This window comes from Semicossyphus pulcher, unplaced genomic scaffold (genome assembly GCF_022749685.1).
Source record: "Semicossyphus pulcher isolate SPU_LCO1_2020_fin unplaced genomic scaffold, fSemPul1.0.p SCAF_12, whole genome shotgun sequence".
Lineage (NCBI taxonomy): Eukaryota > Metazoa > Chordata > Actinopteri > Labriformes > Labridae > Semicossyphus > Semicossyphus pulcher.
Window position 1 is genome coordinate 13,359,485 of NW_027211626.1, and position 20,345 is coordinate 13,379,829.

The 20,345-nt window shown below is 42.0% G+C and overlaps 1 protein-coding gene across 2 annotated transcripts; it reads left to right on the forward strand.

The window, feature by feature from the left end:
• Positions 1 to 2,422: 2,422 nt before the first annotated feature.
• On the forward strand, positions 2,423 to 20,057 carry LOC138588567 (atlastin-2-like). 2 transcript variants are annotated; one of them, XM_069658766.1, is made up of 15 exons: positions 2,423 to 2,495; positions 7,998 to 8,164; positions 9,596 to 9,808; positions 12,874 to 13,005; positions 13,113 to 13,217; positions 13,301 to 13,351; positions 13,444 to 13,500; positions 14,324 to 14,416; positions 14,630 to 14,768; positions 14,851 to 14,978; positions 15,174 to 15,230; positions 15,321 to 15,392; positions 16,453 to 16,884; positions 17,381 to 17,395; positions 17,650 to 18,225. In XM_069658766.1, the coding sequence occupies exons 1-15, from the start codon at positions 2,423 to 2,425 to the stop codon at positions 17,785 to 17,787; spliced, it is 1,872 nt and encodes a 623-aa protein (XP_069514867.1). In that variant the 3' UTR covers positions 17,788 to 18,225. The 2 variants fall into 2 exon arrangements, with proteins under 2 accessions (XP_069514867.1, XP_069514868.1); XM_069658767.1 differs by lacking the exons at positions 17,381 to 17,395; positions 17,650 to 18,225 and adding an exon at positions 18,234 to 20,057.
• The last annotated feature ends 288 nt before the right edge of the window (positions 20,058 to 20,345 follow it).

Consider the following 20,345-nt stretch of genomic DNA (forward strand, 5'->3'; position numbering starts at 1 on the left):
CATGCTAGCAAAATTAATTAGCACTAAACACACAATACAAATCCAACTGATGAGAATATCATTGATTTGAAACCCCAGTGTTTGGATGACATCTAACTCGAATGTTGGGTTGACATAAAAACCCAGCGTTGGGTAGATGTCAGTACCCGACGTTGGATAGAAGTCAAAACCACACATTGGGTTGACATAAAAACCTGACATTGGATCGCAGTCAAAACCAGACGTTGGGTAGATGTCAATACCCGATGTTGGATAGAAGTCAAGACCAGACATTGGGTAGATGTCAAAACCACACGTTGGGTTGACATAAAAACCCGACGTTGGATAGAAGTCAAAACCCAATGTTGTGTTGATGTCAAAACTTGCCGTTGGGTTGACGCTAAAACATGCATGGCTCAGAAACAACATTTAAAAATGTTTTGAAATGTTTCAATTAATTTCCTTCAAAATACATCTTAGTGAAAACAGTTCAGAAAATACCAAAAAGCAACTTTTAAATAATTCCAGAAACAAAACAGAACAGAAGTAAGTGAATGTAGGCAGCCCTGAGACATTGGCTGCTAAGGAAGTAGATCCAATTTCCTCAAAGATTCCTATCTCACATTCTTTGGACAGAAACCAACATTGTGGATGATGATGATAACATTAGTGCATGGGGCACTCTGAAGACAAAAGAAATACATACTGTGATTAGAAGGCCCAGCGATATAAACACAAAAAATAGATTAATCCAACACGTGTCCCTCAGCTTTCTACCTATATTACAACAACCAAACCTAACAATGAGTTTGTCTTTGTTTGCATTTAACTAATTAACTTATCCTTTAAATAGCTTTAAATCCTTTCACAGGCCCCTAAAACCAATTGTTAGCTTAATGCTATTAGTGATACATGCTATTCTACAAATGAGACTTCTTAAATCTCTTGTTGGAAGAGAATATGGTTCTGTTGGGAAAATCTGACGGAAGTTATTTCCAGGCACCAATCACAATGAAACAATGTGATAATCATAATCAGATTGCAATGATAACAGTAGTCACATCTTTGTGTCGCCATGAAAACAGGAATGTCATCCAAACTGGAACAAACACACAGTCCTGATGATTTCACAGGTAAGCAGGTTAGTTTTTGTCATAAGTTTGGACAAATAATAATATCTATGACTATGGTAATTTCCCTGACTTTTACACATCCCCGGTAATATTGTGCATCTATTTGACAATATAGGCCCAAAAAAATACAGAAAATCAATTTCTTCGTATTCTTATATCAAAATCCGATCATTTTTTCTTCCGGTAAAACTAAATCTCACGCGTGCTTGCGCAAGTTAGCACCAAACAATTTCAACCAATCAATCTGCAACATTTAGCCACAGAGCACCGAGAACGCTCGCTCAGTTAGCTAGCTACTGCGCTGTGGAGAACGTCTGCCTACGCCCACTTCTCAACGATCAAATCAAATCCCTCGAATGATATGTCCCGCCTGCACGCCATGTTTCACTCGGAAATACTTCACGATACGGAAGCTAGATACTCTTGAAATGCCGTTTCAGCTCGACTTTAATAATTCTTATTTTAAATGTTGATATGCGATTCAAAGATTTACACACTGATAATTAAGAAACTTGCTAACTGACAAATTCTCTTTGCTCTGCACTTAACTAAGGTTAATTAATATAAATGTTTGTATAGTTTAATTATTACACCAAATTATTTAGTTTTATTTTTTTTATAGCATGTATAATTCAGACTGGCTTAGTTGGCGTCTTTGTAAACATTTGGACCTTGAGATTATTGTAATTACAGTAGTTAATGTGGGTCTAAAGTCCTGTATTGCTGTACTAAAACTCGGACCTACTAGCCTGCATACTGAATATAATTCTTGCAACAGGAGTTTATTGTGGATGGAAAAACCCTTGTTTCAACATTTCTCACATTTTTGGTAATATCAGTGGTGTGATTCTGTTTTCTGTACATTTTAGCACTCTCATTGATGGCCTATTGTTTGTTTTCGTAAGACCTCTACACAGTCCCTTTTTATTTTTGTTTTTATTTATTTGATATACTTTTTCTCAAGTCTATAACTAACTGTGCATTTTGTATTTTTGTAGACCTTAAATATTCAGGCAGTGTTCCAGAAAGCATTGCTACGCCCCTGAATTCATGCTTCAGACAGGTGTCATAGAAAAACATTATTCTCACACATAGTGGCAATATACTGAGAACAATATGTGCTTCATGTAAATGAAAACAAACGGTGTTTAGCCTCTGGGAAATTAAAAAATAGTTGTCATACTTTTGCGTCGTACTTCTCGTACTTGACCCAGCTGCGGCAGCCTCGGGGCGGTCTAAACTTCAGCAGACAGCGTGAGAAGAAAAAAAGCTCCTTTGACGTCAGCCACGTTAGATTTCAGTAGTCCAAGATGGCGGAGGTGAGCGGGTTGAGGAGCAGAAATCACATCGAGCCCAACTGCAAAAGCCGAGCCGTTGACGAAGGTAAACTGTTGTTGAATGTGTCGAGTAGATTTATGACAGTGAGCAGGTGGGGGGCACGAAGCTCGAACAAATATTGAAAGTGTTTTTGCCTCAGTCGTCTTTGTCTCTGTGAGTGCCAAACTCTCGCTTTTCCGTTAGCCAGACGCTTCTGTTTTCAGTTGGGAGACCCGCGGTGTCCTGCCAAATGTGGCAGCCCTGCCAGAATATGTCCCCCTACCTCGCATTTATAGTGTCAAAACAGTCCAAAGTATATGAAAACTGTCAAATACGAGATATATTTTTATCAGCCCGTGTTTTAGCTGTGTCTTAACGTGTTTTACCTTCTGTAACTTTTTGAAAAGCTGTTGTTTGAAACTGATTCTGAACCGGATACGAAATTGAACGCGACACCTGTCGGCTCGTTTGTCCGGCAGTCACTTTCACTTGCCCCACCGAGGACCAGCGGCTTGTCCGCGGTGTCTTGCTCCTAAAACCTGCCTGTTGTTGCACAGTCACCGTGTATTGGCTTCAGCTGCAGGTTTCTGAATTTTGAAACTGTCCGCTGTACAACAGCTTCCTGTGACGGGGATTCAGCCTCACTACACATACGTTAATCTTCTCATCCCACTAATGACTCGGATATATTTAAATACTCTATTATTAGTCTGTTTAGTTTGCAAGCAGACTTATCCGCATAATTACAAGATTATGAGATTATGATTTTTTCCTCTGAATACATAAGTGGAAGTGCTTTTAACTGACAGAAAATTTTAAAGAATAGTCTATGGTCACAATTTTTCAACTCTTTAATCGGTTGTCTGGTGTCATATGAACATGTAAGCACGCGTTGCTTGCTTTAGGCCTATCTATTGTTTCTTGCCATAAAATATACTTCTTAAAGCACTGTAAAAGGAGGTTGAAAGTGAACCCGTTTATCTGAAGCTTAAATGAGCAGTAGCAACTTGAGTTAGTATTGTATTGTATAATGTTTTATACATTTAACAGAGTAAATGTGATTTATTTGCTGAGTGGTTTTTGTGTTTTTTAATATCGGGATCAAGTTTGTGCTTCATAAAAAAACATTTTCAGTATATAGAGGTAATTATTTTCTCTTGGACTGTGACAACAATGCTCTCTGAGTTTTAAAGCAATTTTCATGTGATACCTGTTTAGGCAAGAGTGGGGAAGGACCATTTTAGTAACCTGTTTAAGAGCTATATTCATTAATTAGTTTGTCGACTGAAAATTGGCTATAACTGGAATACCTTTGATAATCGACCAAGGTTTACTAGGTTGTTTCTTCCAGCAAAAAGGGTGGATATTCTTTGGTTTAAGTCTCTTGAATGTGAATCTTTGCAGCTTTTTCTGGTTAATGTTACTCTAATGTTACTTTGATCTATCAGACATGTCATACACCAAGCAACAGGTGGATTTATTTCAAAAAATTGACCTTGTCTTGATCTGTTTCCTCCGCCAATATAACAAAATGAATCATCAAAACAACCCAGATTCAAACACACATTTGCCTTTTTATTGTTGTTACATTTCTCTAAACCTTGTAGAGCAAAAGGTAAATAGCCAACCTACAAGACTCATAAGATGTTGTCAGAATTCCCTTATCATGATAACCCTTATGTCTACTCTCATACAGGCCAGTTGACTCTGCTGCGGCTACTCTCAGTCACTGCGGCTGCTCTTAATCTGCACTTTGTCCTCACAGACTCCCCCATTGGTCCACTTGCTGCAATTGAACGTTTGCCCTCCTTGACTCTTGTCCAGGGAGGCCCTGTCAGGTTGTCTCCCGGTGCTGGTGTGTAGGGAAGTCAGTGTACCTGCATCTAAATGGGTTACTTGTTGTGTTTTTTCATACATACTCAATCCCTGCAGCCTTTTTGATACTTTACTAAAAATCAGTGCTGCAACAGAAAAGAGGTGATTTTTGCATTTTCCCTGCTTTCAAAATACTTGTGTGCCACTTTTCTCTCTTGCAATTCAAATCTGACATTAAGACATCAGCAGACATTCAGCATAATCTTGATTGCTCAATTTGTGACTGACTAACTTGCGTGACTCAACTCCCAAAGATTAATTCCTACTCTACATCTCTTGAAACATTATCTTTAATGTAGAAAACCTCCCATATTTAGACAGCTGCTAAAGTTAAGTGGACCATGGCCTTATCAAAGTCTGCCTCAGATATAGCGCAGGAGTCCAGGGAGGGGAGAGCTGATTTGGGACGCATGGCTGAGATGTGGGCTAGCTTGCGTAGACGCACACTATTCTTGCCATGCCTGGTTAAAGATAGACCCCCTCGAGAGCAGTATGGATGCAAAACTGGATATAATGGTTTGTTTATGTGACGTACTGTATAACCTCATCTGATCCCTAAGTAGCTGTGTGTGTGTGTGTGTGTGTGTGTGTGTGTTTGGGAAGGACAACATGTAGGCCAGTTAACATCTGCTCAAAGCCCCCAATGCGATAAGAAGTAACGCAGCTAATTTTAGTTCTGCCCTCGTTTTTTGCAAGCTGAGGAGAAGGACGGGGCATTGGCCACTTTATCATGAACTGTGACTGCAGCAGTGAGTGCACATACCAGGAAAGTTAATGGTTTTTCAATGGTTGTTTATCGTGTTTGTCTCTCACACACACATTCTGCAGCAGTGCTGAGTCCTCGCAGTCCCAGCAGAATAGCGTCTTTGTGTGGGTCCCCTCTGTGGCTGCAGTGCAGTTGCCACTTCATCCTGCTGAGTGCTGCTCTGGACTTGAGGGGAACCCTGCTCTGCAACAGACTGAGGAAACTCACGGGCTAATTTGTGTGCTGAGCAGATTACTGTAACTGCCCTGTGCTGCTTACAGAAGCACTTGAAATACCAGCATTGCTGCTGCGCTTTGGGACTTGTAGCACCTTCAGGTCTATCTTTGAATGCCCCACTTACAGTTGTCCTTTATCCCATAAAAAAATCTCAAAACTGCTCTCCTGCTGCCTGCTGCTGCTGAGCCAGAGACTCAAACAGGCTGGCTTTTCCACCACTTCAACAACAAAGAGTCTGGGCCTGTATCTTGAAAATTGGCGTTTAGTTGGGTTCATAGTTGTGGCAGTTATAGTATTTTTTTCAACATGTTAATGATGCAACTTGTTGTTTTCACCTTTTTAAATCAATAGTTTCTTTGCAGGACAGCAGATTGGCAGGTCCCAGCACGTTGTTGATTTCGCAGATAGAAAACCATTTTTATATCATTGCTTTGCACTGCCAGTAGGACCATGCAATAATATATTGCAACAACACTTTGCACTATATTAGTTGTGCAGCATCAGCTGCTCTCTACCAGTAAGGTGACGTATCAACATCCAGCAGTCGAGTCACAACACTTCACAAGTTTGTTTGAGAGCTGTTGTTCTCACCACTGTCGTTGCTCTCAAACCACACAGATCTCTAGAGCTATGGGTTTGGAAGGTTGGTAAGGTATTTAGGTTTTGGGTTGTTGCTTGGACCAAAGAAGTAAAGTTTGTTGCAGCTCTAATCAGCATTTGCATGGCCAATTAGCCAAAGCTAAATCATTGATGTGCACTCACAGTGACCATGACAGTTGGTCTTCATTGTGAACCAATTTTACTTGCATGTAGTATGAGACGTGAAAAGGACTTCACAAAACGTCTTCATTTGCCGTTCAGGGAATGAGAACAGTCCGCGCGCGTGTGTCTCACTGCTGTAAGGAGCTGCAGGTGTGCTGAGGGCGGGGCAGACAGACGCACGCCTGGCAGCAGCGTGACGATGGCTTATTAAAACAAAACCCTGTATCTTCCTGCGGGGTTATACGGAGGTGTAAGCTTGTTGTTTAGAGTGTAACCGCTGTAAAACTTGCAGACAATAAAGCTTAAAGCTCTGAAAGCAAGCTTTCTTTGGATGATTGCTGTGATTAACATGAGTTTGTTGTTCACAATGTGTCGTTCTGTATGGGAAAGATAATGCTTCCCTTCGCTGTGTGTGCTGCTCTGCTCAGCTGTGACGCGCACTCTGGTAGCGATAGGGATGTCCTCATTTCCCATCATGCCTGCCGCCTAGTGCTGACTGAGTGGTTTAAGTTATTAAGTTTACTATTTATGTTCCAAAATATTTTAATGTGTCTGTTTAGAAACATATGTTCTGCATATGTTGGTAATTGTCATTTTTGTGCTGGTTTATAGTTTAACCATGAGTGAGGAGGCTGTTTCATTTCTTGAGAGAGTCTAGCTCGCATATTGTTAAAGTCAATCCTGCGCCGTTTGTCTGTCGGAAGGTGTACTGACTTTTTTCCCACAGCACCGCAAAAAATGGAATTAATTTATATCGGAGCATATCGGAGGACATTTACGCCGATACCGATGTATCTGCGAAGTGCGTATATCGGCCGATAAAATCGGTCGGGCTCTAGTTTGTACAACTTTCTCCACAGCTATGGCGCCAAATTCAAGTATTATTGCTTCTATTGATTACAGAGAACGCCAACTTTAACTGACAGTGGCTTTTTCCAGGGACCAATTGCATTTTTAATGTCATAAAAATATTTTAGCTTTCAGTGGACGTCAGTGACTTACATGCAATTATCTTGTAACGGCTGGTTTCTTTGCCTAACCCTGATTTGTCTGTGGTTGAAACACTATTGTGCCTAAACTTGAATGTCTGTCATATGAAGGACATGAATGAGCAATGCTTAATACTTGTCCTACCTGTTCAGTGGACTCTGAGTCAGGTATCTGGCCAAAGGATTGCCAATTACAGTATATAATTCAGGGAGTGTCCTCTTAATCCTGCGAGACCGGGGCGAAACAAACAGAACATGACAACACACAGAATATTTTTGGGTGTTGGACAAGACATTTGAAGACCTCATGTTTGGCTTTGGGAAAACTTTACTGGTTTCTTTCTTTTTATAAACTTAAACAATTTAGAAAATAATCAATAGTAAGTCATTAGCTGCAGCCCTAATGCTGCCAAGACTCATCTGTATGCATTCCACTTTGGGGTTCAGCAGCACATTGCTGAAGCTGCAGTTGCTGCTATCAGACAGGAAGAAAGGAATCCAGCAGTTTAACAGGAAACATGTGCTTTAGATTTAAAGCAGACTCTTCCACAGAAATGTCAGAATGAGCTCAAAGACACACTCTGCTCTCTTAACTTCCTTTCCTTGTGTCCTTTTTGCTGGCCCTTTGTGATTTTCTGCGCAAGCCTATTTTGGAGCTTGACCTAGATGTGTGGACCAGAGTGGATAACAGTATTTAGTCCAGCACAGATTCCTGTCTACAAACCACATAAGGGGCTTTTCACGTTTTTCTTTGGCCTCTCAGCACAATAGTGAGCCTGCTGTCAAGATGAAAAATGTACCACTGTGAAACCTAGTCCTTAAAAATGGCTTGTGGTGTCATTGCATAACCCTGCATCCACATTCATCCCCTTCTTCTTTTACAGCCTTTGTCTGAACACTTACAGCCGGATGTTATCTAACCTGTGTAATATAATCTTTCCCCCTCTTCTTACTCTAAAGGCTTGCATGGCGTGGAAGATGTCCCCATTTTTAAGCATAAGCAGAGGCCTCCTTTAGCCAGGCCTGAAGACCTGGATGATGAACTGCTCTCCAGGACCATTTCCTCCAACTCAGGCAAAAATGCCAGCCTCACCCCCTCACCAGATGAAGGGATTCAGGATGAAGAGGTAAAACACACGTACCATATCTAACTAAGGTTTAATGTGCCTACCACTTACAGTCCCTGTGTCTCTTTCTTCTTTTACTGCTATTTACTTCTTCTAAATAAATGTTTTTTTTACACACTGCTTTGGACCTATAGACCACTGCCATATAGAAGAAATTAGTTTTTGTTATGACTACATAGTGTACATTTAAGAAAGAGAATACGGGCAGGTATACACTTAAGATTTCAAATTCAATTTCTCCGATTACAATTAAGCTAATTGAAGTTTAAAGTTAATTATCTATAAATCTCATCTAACACCGGAAAATTGTCAAAAAGACCATAATTACCCGGAGCCTCAGGATATCAAATCGTTTTTTTCTGTTCCAGGCAGTCAAAAACCTGAAGGTGTTCAATTCAGTATAAAACTTAGAAGCTGAAAATCTTTACATCAGAGAAGCTGGAGCCATTTTTACTTGTAAAAATAACTGAAGCTGTCAATCAGTTACAAAAATAGTTGCAGATAAATTTCCTGTTTATTGATTACCGTAAAAGTTGGTGTTGAGACGCACTTTTAATACATTTTTTGACACAGACATGCGTCTTTGAATCGCCAGTGCAGCCGCCACCCTCACAACAATCAACTACCGCACAGGTAGCTAGCAGGATTACAAACTCATGGTGAAAACAGATGGTCGGCTATAATTTATGTGTCTCGAATGTGTTTCAAATGAAAATAAATTGACATAGAGTTAAAATAACAATAATAATAAATACACATTTTTATTAATAAAAAGCTATGAAAAAAAAAAAAGTTTTCCCTCTGGGATACCCCCCAAAACAGACTTATATTCCAGACTTTACGGTAAACGTCAAATGTCAAAGAGGCCTTTTAACTGACTTACTTTAATTATCTATACATTTCATGATTATTTTCTTGATTGATAGTTGTTATTTTTGAAAGACCCAAACCCGAAGGTCTTCAATTTAGTATAATACAAGACAGAAAAGAGCAGAAAATCTTTACATGTGAGAAGGTGAAGCCATTTTTTATTTTAAAATAGCTTCAGCTGTCAATCGGTGACAGAAATTCTTGCAGATACATTTTCTGTTTACTGATAATTGCTTCACCTCTAACAACAATGTTGATCACATGACTCCTGAAGACAGAATGGACAAACAAATGGTTAACCTCAAGAGGAAAAGGAACTGCTGAAGGACGTGTTTCAAAGATGTCACAATGCCACTTTATGGTGGAAAAAGCGGAAAGAAAAAAACAAGTTTATCTTTGAAAGCAATCCAAATTCTCAAGCCAAAAAAATCCTCCTGAATTTCATGTTGTTTCCGTCCTTTCCTCGCTTTGTTGCCTCAAAATTTCCAGTCCTTGTGATCACTCAAACCGCCCTCGATGCCAGAAAAACCCTCTCAATTAATTGCTAACTCATGTCTTCAGCCTTGGATCGAAGAGGAAAAGGCCAGGCCCATCCAGATCGTCCTGGCCAACGAGGACGAGCACAGCTTCGAGCTGGACGCCGCGGCGCTGGAGAAGATCCTGCTGCAGGATCACGTGAAGGACCTGAACGTGGTGGTCGTGTCCGTGGCCGGGGCCTTCCGTAAGGGCAAGTCCTTCCTGCTGGACTTCATGCTGCGCTACATGCACAGTCAGGTGAGAGACATAATGTGTAGTAACATATCCAGACCTGATCAGTCTACGCACTCTTGTGCATAACAACAAAATGTAATGACCTCATAAGTTCAGCGTGATCCTTCATTTAAATTGTTCACGCGTGTACTCCTCCCGAATGTGTTTACACGTTCTAAGTAAACATTAAACAGCTCGTCTTTCCTTTAATATTGTGCAACATTCAGTCAGGAGGGCCTGATGAACTAACCCAGCAGATGAGATTACAACCAGTGCAGACGTGTACCTGAATGTGACGAGCAAAGACCAGCGCGTCCTGTTCTGCGTCATACTGAGATACTTACTCATCCAGGTGACAGAGCGGCTGAACTGGTCTCAGAACAGTTTTTATATGAGAATAAATCAGGTTCATGTTTTTATGCTGATGTCTATATTAACACACGGCCCGCGTGAACACACATTTTTAAGTATCTCCTTCCAACAACTGTGTGACTCGCTCTGACGACAACAAAAAGTCCTTCAGACCTTCTGCCGGCAGCTGGACACAGAAGCAGTCAGGATCACCTTACACACACTTACACATAGTCTCTGTCACGCACACAGTAAGGATACACAGAGGAATGTTGTGACCCTGTCTCACAGCTGCAGCATGAACGTGGGCATTCATGCAAGTCTGACCAGATCTCCTCGTGTTCACATTTTCATGCATGCTATTTACATGCTTTACATTCACTTACACCGAGCAGCTGGTGTTAAAATGTGTGTCTGTGTTATTGATCTGCAGGTATCATCTGCTCTGTTACAGGAGCATGGTATTAAGCCCACATATCATGTTGTGGTAAGCAGGAATCAGTGTTCATGCGCACTTTGTCTTGCAAATCAGGTATTTGTTTGTGCATTTCCTGTTGGTGGTGTGCGGTTTTCCTCACTCGTCAGTCAGATGCTCATACAAAGTCGTAATGTGGCTTTACTTCAACTTGTCGTGTTTAATATCTGATCTGAGCATATGTAGTGTTATGAGCGGATAATGATCAGCAGACAGTTCATCTTTAGCTACGAGCTGGTGCTGCAGCATCACTAATATGTGGGAGCCACATTTCAATGTTCGTCCAGAGTTATCCGTTCTCCCATCACCTTTGTTCTGTGCACTACTGTTTTGAAGCCTCCAGTTTGGCAGTCACCATGTTGTTGTTGTTTTTTTGAGCCAGACGTTACCAAACACAGGCAACAGGGTGGAGCTGGAGAAGAGAGAGGGGTTGGAAAATGCCACGTTATAAGGCTAAGTTAAGGCTAGTTTGAGAGTAAACAGCAGTGTTTCCCACAGAATGAATTGATTATTTATTAGACTAACAAGCTGTTAGACCTCAGCAGTAGGTCCAGCTTCAGTCTTCTCTGATGGAAAAGGCCAGCAGCAACACTGACTCCTATGAGACTTGTGCTGTGCAGACTGTGCAGTCTGTTAGTAAGAGTAACCTCACAGCAAGCCTTTTTATTTGTCTGATATTTGCATGAATAAATCTCCAAAAGGCACCGACAACTCAAACAAGGCAGAGATGTGAAGGTTGGTTGCTTGTGCTGAGGTGAAACATAGCAGCATACACCTGTCAATCAAAGCGGCCACGCTATTAATTATGCGTTACTTTAAGCCTTAGTGTAATTTAGATATTTGAGTTATATGAAAATGTACCCACTGTCAGTGGTCATTAATGAGGAAACTAGCTCCAGAGATGGAAACGTTTTTTGTACCAGTCTGCCATCTTGTTCATTTCTGCAGTTTAAAAGGTTTAAATGGGGTCAATGGAGATTGAATCGCTTTCTAATCTAATCGAGTCATTAGATGAAATGCACTGGCTTTATTTTCAGCTGCTGCTGCTGCTGTTCACCCCCTGTTACTGTGTACATTTTACACTGTAAAAACATGTGGATGACTGTTGAAACTGTGAGATGCCACAGTGCCCGACAGTGGATTAAAACTGCAGGGGGCGCTGGTTTAGCTCAGTTGGTAGAGCGGGTGCCCCATGTACAGAGGCCACAGTCCTCGTTGCACTGATCCCAGGTTCGACTCCCGGTCTGACGATCATTTGGTGCATGTCATCTTCAACATGTCAACTTCAGATTGGCAAACAAGAAAAAAGTCAAGAGTACAGACTTTGACCGAGGTCTAATGATCATCCCAGATAGCACACTTTCTCACTCAACATTGTGCTGATAGATGACAGGTTAGTTACATAAGTCAAAGTGTGGCCTGATGGTGGTGTTATCTTAAAGACTTCTGCTTTGCCAAATTCAAACTTAAAGTCGAGCTGAAACGGCATTTCGTGAGTATCTAGCTTCCGTATTGTGACGTATTTCCAAGTGAAACAGGACGTGCAGGCGGGACATATCATTAGAGGGATTTGATTTGATCGTTGAGAAGTGGGCGGAGACAGACGTTCTCCACAGCGCAGTAGCTAGCTAACTGACCGAGCGTTCTTGGTGCTCTGCGGCTAAATGTTGCAGATTGATTGGTTGGTTCTAGCCTACGTAAGCACACGGGATTTTTTTTTTTTTACGGGAAGAAAAAATGATCGGATTTTGATATAAGAATACGAAGAAATGGATTTTCTGTATTTTTTTGGCCTATATTGTCAAATAGATGCACAATATTACCGAGGATGTGATCTAAAAGGATTAAAATGACATTTTTCATTTCACCTCGACTTTAAACAGAGGATTTGGAAATATTGTGGTCACAGGCAAATCAAAACTAATTAATACACTATATCACTACAAAACAAAACATTACTTCACCACAAATCAAGACCACTTCTCTTCAAATTATTTTTTTCCTCAAGGTCCTAAAATGAGCCAAATGCTGGAGGACTTCTTCTTTACTCTCCCTCTTACTCGTCGTACCATAATCTCTTCACCTCCTTCCCACAATCTGTCTCTTCCCGTCACTTCACCACTCATCTCCTCTCATAAAGTGAATCTCCTTCCTTTTCCTGTCTTCATCATTTTTTGTGTTTCTCTTTATCTTATCTCAATCCCCTCTCTCTCTCTCTCTCTCTCTCTCTCTCTCTCTCTCTCTCTCTCTCTCCCCGCTGCAGGGTAAGTCGTGGATGGGAGGTGACGATGAGCCCCTGACAGGCTTCACCTGGAGAGGAGGCTGCGAGAGGGAGACGACAGGAATTCAGATCTGGAGCGAAGTCTTTGTGGTCGACAAGCCTGATGGCAGCAAGGTAGGAAACATCGGATTATGTTGTTTACATGTATAATTAGTTACATCTATAAAAGTCTTCGAGCTGTACTGGCAGCATATTAAATTCATTGCGTCTCCTCTCATCAGGTTGCCGTGCTCCTCGTCGACACTCAGGGAGCCTTTGACAGCCAGTCCACCATCAAGGACTGTGCGACTGTGTTCGCCCTCAGCACAATGACCAGCTCTGTTCAGGTGAGACCTAAAGGTGGAGAATTAACTTTTTCCTCTTAAAATATCAACATACACGACTCACGTTGTTGTTGTTTTGTTTTCAGGTGTACAATCTGTCCCAGAACATACAGGAGGACGACCTGCAGCACCTGCAGGTAGGTGTCCTTTCTTCTCCTCCTCACAGCACCAAAGTCTGTTACAGGAACTACTTTTATCTCACCGTAAATCATGTTTCTCTCATACGCAGCTCTTCACAGAATACGGTCGGCTCGCAATGGAAGAGATCTACCTGAAGCCTTTCCAGGTGCTGATTACTGCTGTAAACTGTGTGCAGTAGAGTAAAACATGAAATGCATCATACACCAACACTACATCGTTTTTATATATAGATGTATATATCACTGACTCACCCTTAGGGCCGATCAGACAGGACACGCTTTGCAGGCTGTAAAACGCGAGGCGCACCACACTGCCTTTTTGTTAAAGTAAACACCCGATCAGACAGAGCGCGTTTTAGCAGCTGGGGGCGGCTTTTTTTCCTACTGTTGTTAAGGCAACCACCGAATCACACATGGTCTCTGATGAGAACTAGGGACTGTTGACCTTTGTATAACCCTTATACTGAATACTGTTTACATTTAAAAATTCTACATGTTCATAAAATTCAATTTAAAGCTCCTGTGAGGAGTTTTTAGCTGGTTTTGAAACGGACTCTGTATGAGCTACAAAAGCAGACACGACCGTCAGTGACAACTGATTATATCTGTATAGTTATGTTTCATGCCTGAAACCACTGCTGGGGGCTAGGTGTGTAACTTTGTGCCGCTAAAGAAGCCTTTCTTCTCTATTTTCCTTGGCAAAGATTTACAGTGACTGACATGTTTGAATGTTAAAAGAAAGCAGGATGAGATTTTTTGTTAAGAAAACATGACTTACACATGTACAGGACAAGATCAGCACAGAGATAAGAGGTACCACTTTGTCCACAGGGGGTCCCTCATAGGAGCTTTGATATATGGTTGCAACGAAGGGATCAATATGTAGCCACATGATCATTTTTACTACAGCTGTAATTTCTTAATTCTATAATCAAATATAATGTCTCCCTTTGTTGACGTGTGTTTTAGTCCCTGATGTTCCTGATTCGGGACTGGTGTTATCCCTATGAACACGACTACGGACTGCAAGGAGGCAACTGCTTCCTGGAGAGACGACTTCAGGTGAGCATCGTGTTTAAATATTATATATTCCTGCGACACGTCACACACCCACTCTTACTGTAACGCACCACGCCTCGTTTTTAAAAGCACCGACACCTATGTCATTGTTTGCTCACTTGTGAGAAAGTTTATTCTGCAAGTCATGCGTGCAAACATTGGCAGGAGAAAGCACACACTTTCACTGTGAAAGTATTTTGTCGTGTGCTGACACAGGTGAAACAGAACCAACACGAGGAGCTGCAGAACGTGAGGAAGCACATCCACTCCTGCTTCTCCAACATCGGCTGCTTCCTGCTGCCGCATCCCGGCCTCAAGGTGGCCACCAACCCGTACTTTGACGGCAGGCTGAAAGGTGACTAGACGTGTAGTAATGATGAAGAGTGGTAGCTTAAGCTGCTTCAGAGGACAATCAAGGTGTGTGTTTTGTGTTTCAGACATTGATGGGGATTTTAAGAAGACGCTGGCCAAGCTGGTGCCTCTCCTGCTGGCTCCAGAACGACTGGTGGTGAAGGAGATCGGTGGCAACAAAGTCACCTGCAGAGATCTCCTGGAGTACTTCAAGGTCCTGCAGGAATTCTTTCCAGTCTAGTTGTTTTCACTCAGATCGCTCACAGGTTGATAAACACATAAAGACTTAAATTACAGTTATTTTTATACTCTACAGTAGCAGTCTAGACAGCAAAGGCTTTTGGGTGTGTGAGCTGACATCGTAGAGAGAACACAGGTGTGATTACCTGTTGTATTTTTCTTCCTACAGGCTTACATAAAGATCTACCAAGGGGAGGAACTGCCTCACCCGAAGTCCATGCTGCAGGTTAGTCTTTAAATTGATCATCCTGTTTTAAAGTTATGATTCTGATCTCCTGTGGTCATCAAATCTCATTGTGTTTTTATTGTTTGTCAGGCAACAGCAGAAGCAAACAACCTGACTGCTGTGGCCGGAGCCAAAGACATGTACAGCAAGAGCATGGAGCAGGTATTAATTCAACCACACAAATACTGCTTTAGACCACCAGGTGTCACTGTGGGACAGCAGCACACCCACAGAAAAGCTCAAATATCAGGGAATGTACACATCAGTGAAAGTTTGGAAAATGTTTAATTTTAATTTAATTACAAAACACTTTATTTTCCACATAATCTGTTTTTTTTTTTTTTTTTAATTACTCATTTAAACAAAATCTTTCAGTATTTGAAATTAAATGATCATATTTTTTGTCGTCTCCTGGTGTCAGACACAAGGTAGAGATATACTTGAATGACATAAGCATTAAATAATCAAAATGTATAATCTTCGTTTGAAATGTACAGAATTAAAAATTTACCAAGCTATACATGGATTGCTGTTGGAGTGGGTGTAAAGTAAGGCCCCGTGTCCACAGAGCGCCTTTTACAGGCAGAAAAGTCCTGGCAGGGCGCTGGGATGAAGCGCTTGTGCGGTGAGAGATGGGTTTTGTTTCTATGACAACAATAAGTCCAACTTACTACACAGCTCAAAACGAGCTTAAAATGCGCAGGCGATAAAAGCAACAACACTTACCAGCAACATTTAGTGTCCGGCCGATCTGCTCCCACAAATGGGCTTTTCGGTCTCTATTGTGATACTGTTTGTTTTTCATATGCACAGCTGTGGGTAGACAGAAACGGACAAAACAAGTGCCACCCCATCTGATTTGGCTGCCTGAAAAAAGCAGCGGTGATGACACCAGCAACCTTTCTGAAAAGTTGAGAGATTTTCAACTCGAAGCGCTCGGAGCAGCCGTGCAAAAAAAGGCGCTGGCGCTCAGATGAAGGCGCTATGTGGACACGGGGCCTAAATCTAAACTACATTTTTAGTTACAATTTAGATGTCATGATAAAGGCCTCCAGAGTCTTGAAATATTGGGTTGAGATGCCGTAAAAATTCCTGAAATTAGTTCTTAAAAATCTGTACCAACCATTTATGATATGTAATAAAAATCATGTAACATAGGGCAGGGTCAATATGACTGCAGCAAACTTTTAAACCATCTTCCTCTGTTCTCTTTCCGTTTCAGGTTTGCGGTGGGGACAAGCCGTACATCGCCCCGGCTGACTTGGAGCGCTGCCACGGGGAGTTCCGTGATCACTCGGTGCGTTTCTTCCGCTCCGTTAAGAAGATGGGCGGCGACGAGTTCTGCCAGCGCTACCAGAACCAGCTGGAGGCGGAGCTGGACGAGGCCTACGTCAACTTCTCCAAACACAACGACGGCAAAAACATCTTCTACGCAGCGCGCACGCCCGCCACACTTTTCGCAGTCATGTTCGTCACCTACGTGGTGTCCGGGGTGACGGGCTTCATCGGTCTGAGCACCTTAGCGGCGCTGGCTAACCTGGTGATGGGCGTGGCGCTTCTGTCGCTCTGCGCGTGGGCGTACGTGAAGTATTCTGGAGAGTTTCGGGAGGTGGGGACGATGATCGATCTGGTGGCCGAGACGCTCTGGGAACAGGTGGGTTAAGGATGAGAGAGGAGGGAGGAGAGTGTGTGTTTGTCAAGGTTAATCTACATTAGATTGTGTTGCAGGAAATATGTTGTATTAAACTAAAAAAGTTATAGGCTGGACCGGCACTGCAGACATAAAACAGTAGTTACCTTTAAAGAAAAAGCTTAAATTTAGATTATAAGTGAGTGACATTTTTTTCTCTCGGGATTTAACAATATAAAGTTGGTGTGTGTGTTTTATCTGCATTGTTGGCTTCTTATTTTTAGGTGTAAAAAAACCCCTGAAGAACCAGAGTCCTCCATTTTTAATTTCCTTCTTTGTCTTCTGTGCTCTCTTCATTCCTTCATTAGTTGTTAACTCGCAGACTTAACTAAGGAGCTCAAATATAATCAGAGTGTTTGTCTTCAATGTTGTTGTTCCATCACAAACGCAGCCCTCGTGTCTCCTCTGACTTCTCCCTCCTTCCTCTGCTTATGTCTCTCTTCCTTCTCGTGCTCTACAGAAGACGGTCAGAAAGGTGAGAGGTGTCACTTCTCTGATCCTCTGCCTGCCGTTCTCGACATCATTCATAATTTCTTTTCCTTTTACTTTCCCCTCCTGCTAAAGGTCTCCCTGTATTCTTCTCATTTGTATGGTTCAGCATGCACAACTCTTTCATCTTTCTTTTTTACTTTTTCTTCCCCAGATTATTTTTCCTCATGCCGCCTCTGTCGATGTCTGCCTGTCTTGTTCTTTGCTTAACTCTCCCGTTCCTCCCCACTGTCCTCTCAGGTGTTTTCCAAACTTTCGGAGCCTGTCAGGAGGCGCCTGGCTTGGCCCCTCTCTCTCCTCCCTTCCCTCCCATCAGGAGCGACGCTCGGCCTCACAGCTCTGTCTCCTCTCAACAACAACTACAAGAGGAGTAACTAGCTGCTGCTGGACGTTGGACTGTTAAACTATCCTCTCGCACTGAAACTTCTGCAGTTTTCTGGCTTCTTTGTTAATTTTCAGTCCAAATCTGCTGGATTGTTGAACTTTAACCCCCGGCTCCCTCTGAATGTATCTGAACCCCGGCAGGCCGGACTCGTCTCAGGATCTCGATGACTTGAAGCCTGTGCAAACGGTCTTAAATAGCTACTTCATGTACTCTTTAATTTTCTTGTTTTAGTTGAAAAGGTTTTGTTTAGTTTGAGAAGCTTGGGACGTGTTTCATTGGTTGGAGACTACTTCCTGTTTTTGTTCTTTACCTTAAATGTTTTCCTCCCCTAACCTTCTTTCTTTCAGTTTCTTTGTCCCTGTTTTTTTAGAAAGTTTAAAGACGTGTTACCTCGACTTATTCTCACATTAAAATCCTCTTTTTGTCTCCTCTTCTGCAGGTTTTGAAGCCATTAAGCGAACATTATATGGAAGACAACGTCAGACAGACGGTGGTAAACTCCATCAAAGCCAGCTTGTCAGAACAGGGCTCGCAGCGCGCCAAGTTAAAGACTCAATGACGCTCTTCCTCCTTCACCTCCCCGTCGTGTTCATCGCCCTCCTGCCCACTCGCTCAATGTGTTCAATCCTTCGACTGTGGAACTCATTCAACACCAAAGCTTCCCCCCCCATCCCCCTCCTCTCAAACGGCTTCCGTCACATCGCTGCCCCCTCTTTACTTGCTGTTATGGACCTGTAGGCTCGCTGTCTGCGCTGCTCTTCATCGCCCCCCAGTGCCTCAGAGCAGAAACTGCATGTTCATGAGAGGACGCAGCAGAGGAGCCTAACCAGGACCTGAAAGACTGTCCTCTTCTCCAGTGTGCCATGCTGTGATAGACTCGCGTTGTGCTGTAGTGCATACTGTAGACACGCTGACATGTTTGCTGGTAGCAGACTGCACTCGCTTCAGGATCGAGCTGTAATTCAGGGAAAACTGACACGGCTGTGCGCAGCTGTAACAACATGAATGCAAACTAATAACCTGATTTATGTGTGTTTAATTGTTTCACGGTTCAGACGGTTTACTTTCTCTTCAGCCCTGTTTGTTAGCGTTTCCTAAGCACAAGCGACTAATCGACTCGTCTCTCCCTTTACTGTGTGACTGCGACCCTGAAGAGATCTGTAGGCATCCTCGAGCCTCTCAGCTGATGTTTGTTTTTAATGTAGAACTGACACGTATTTTTTATCTGGCCTTTAGCATCTTGTAGTTTCATGGTGATAGCGGTTATAGCGTTAAGCTAGCAAAGAGCATTTCTCTCTTCCACTGCCTTTCATGAAAGCTGCGCTCTGTTTTCACTCGCGTTGAGTTAGAGATATAGATCTTAAACATCAAACGCTTACAGAAATTGTTTGACATTTTAGAAGATGCATGCATTTTGCTTTCTTGCAGAGTTAGATGAGAAGATTTAATACACCTCATGTAGGACAAATAAGTAGCTAAAGCCTGCCGCTAAGCTGGTTAGCTTAGATTAGCATGAAGAATGGAGGCTGGGGTGAAACAGCTGTTTTTTTTTACAGAAGCAGTGTAGCCGTTTCCCCCGCTCCAGTCTTTATGCTAAGCTAAGCTAGCTTCCTGATTATCCAACAATATAAAGCGGTGTAATCTTCTCATCCAACTCCCAGCAAGAAAGTGTATCAGAGCATATTTCTTTACATGTAGAAGTCTTCCATAAACTGACACAGAACGATTCAGCCTCCTGCCGTCTCCAGAGCTGCATAAATCTACATCACTGCGCTCTGCAGCGACAGATGATTCGTTCACTAACAGCTGCATCGCTTCTGTCTGAGCTCTTCTGCATCGATTCCATCCACATTGTTTCTCACCTCAAGCGCCAGTCTCATACTACAGTCTCTTATTTCTCTGTGTTCACTCATTACAACAAATCAGGCATGTATGTTGGATTAAATATTTAAATAAACTTTGTATACGTTTTATAGTGAATCAGTTGACAATGGCTGTTTTTTTTCCTTCTTCTCTCGATCAGCTTAACGGTCTGTGGTTTGTTAAAGATTGATAAGTTGCTGCTGTAGGGTTTACACTAGATTTGTCCCTCTCACGGGGGCGGACGTTATTAGAAACCTGTGATGTGAATATTTGGATTGTGATAGGAAATTCTGCTGATTGTGACGAGTGGGTTGGAGACAAATGTCTGTCTGCCTTTTAAAGATATCTCTGGTAATTTATTTTTGAATAAAATGTATACCTTAGAATAAATCATCGATACATCGAATCATCGATACGATTCTTTGGACTCTTTCTGTGTCTGTTCTTTAAGGAGATTACTTCTTGGGGGATGATTTATTTAATTTGAATCAAATTGCTCCAACGCATATTTCAGATTTACATTTTTACTCTTGCTTACAAAACTAAACACATTTCATCCATTTCACTCACTGCAAAAATCAAAATGAAGATGTCACTGCAGCTACATTTCTTGGCATATTTACCAGTGTGATAATTCTACTTTTAAATACAGTATAAGGTCTTAATAACGCACAATAAGCGCATCACC

Coding starts and splice junctions, on each gene's coding strand:
- LOC138588567 (XM_069658766.1), top strand. CDS start 2,423: ATGGCGGAGGTGAGCGGGTTGAGGAGCAGAAATCACATCGAGCCCAAC. Junction 14,979..15,173: donor ATCTCCTGGAGTACTTCAAG/GTCCTGCAGGAA, acceptor TTCTTCCTACAG/GCTTACATAAAGATCTACCA. Junction 15,231..15,320: donor ACCCGAAGTCCATGCTGCAG/GTTAGTCTTTAA, acceptor ATTGTTTGTCAG/GCAACAGCAGAAGCAAACAA.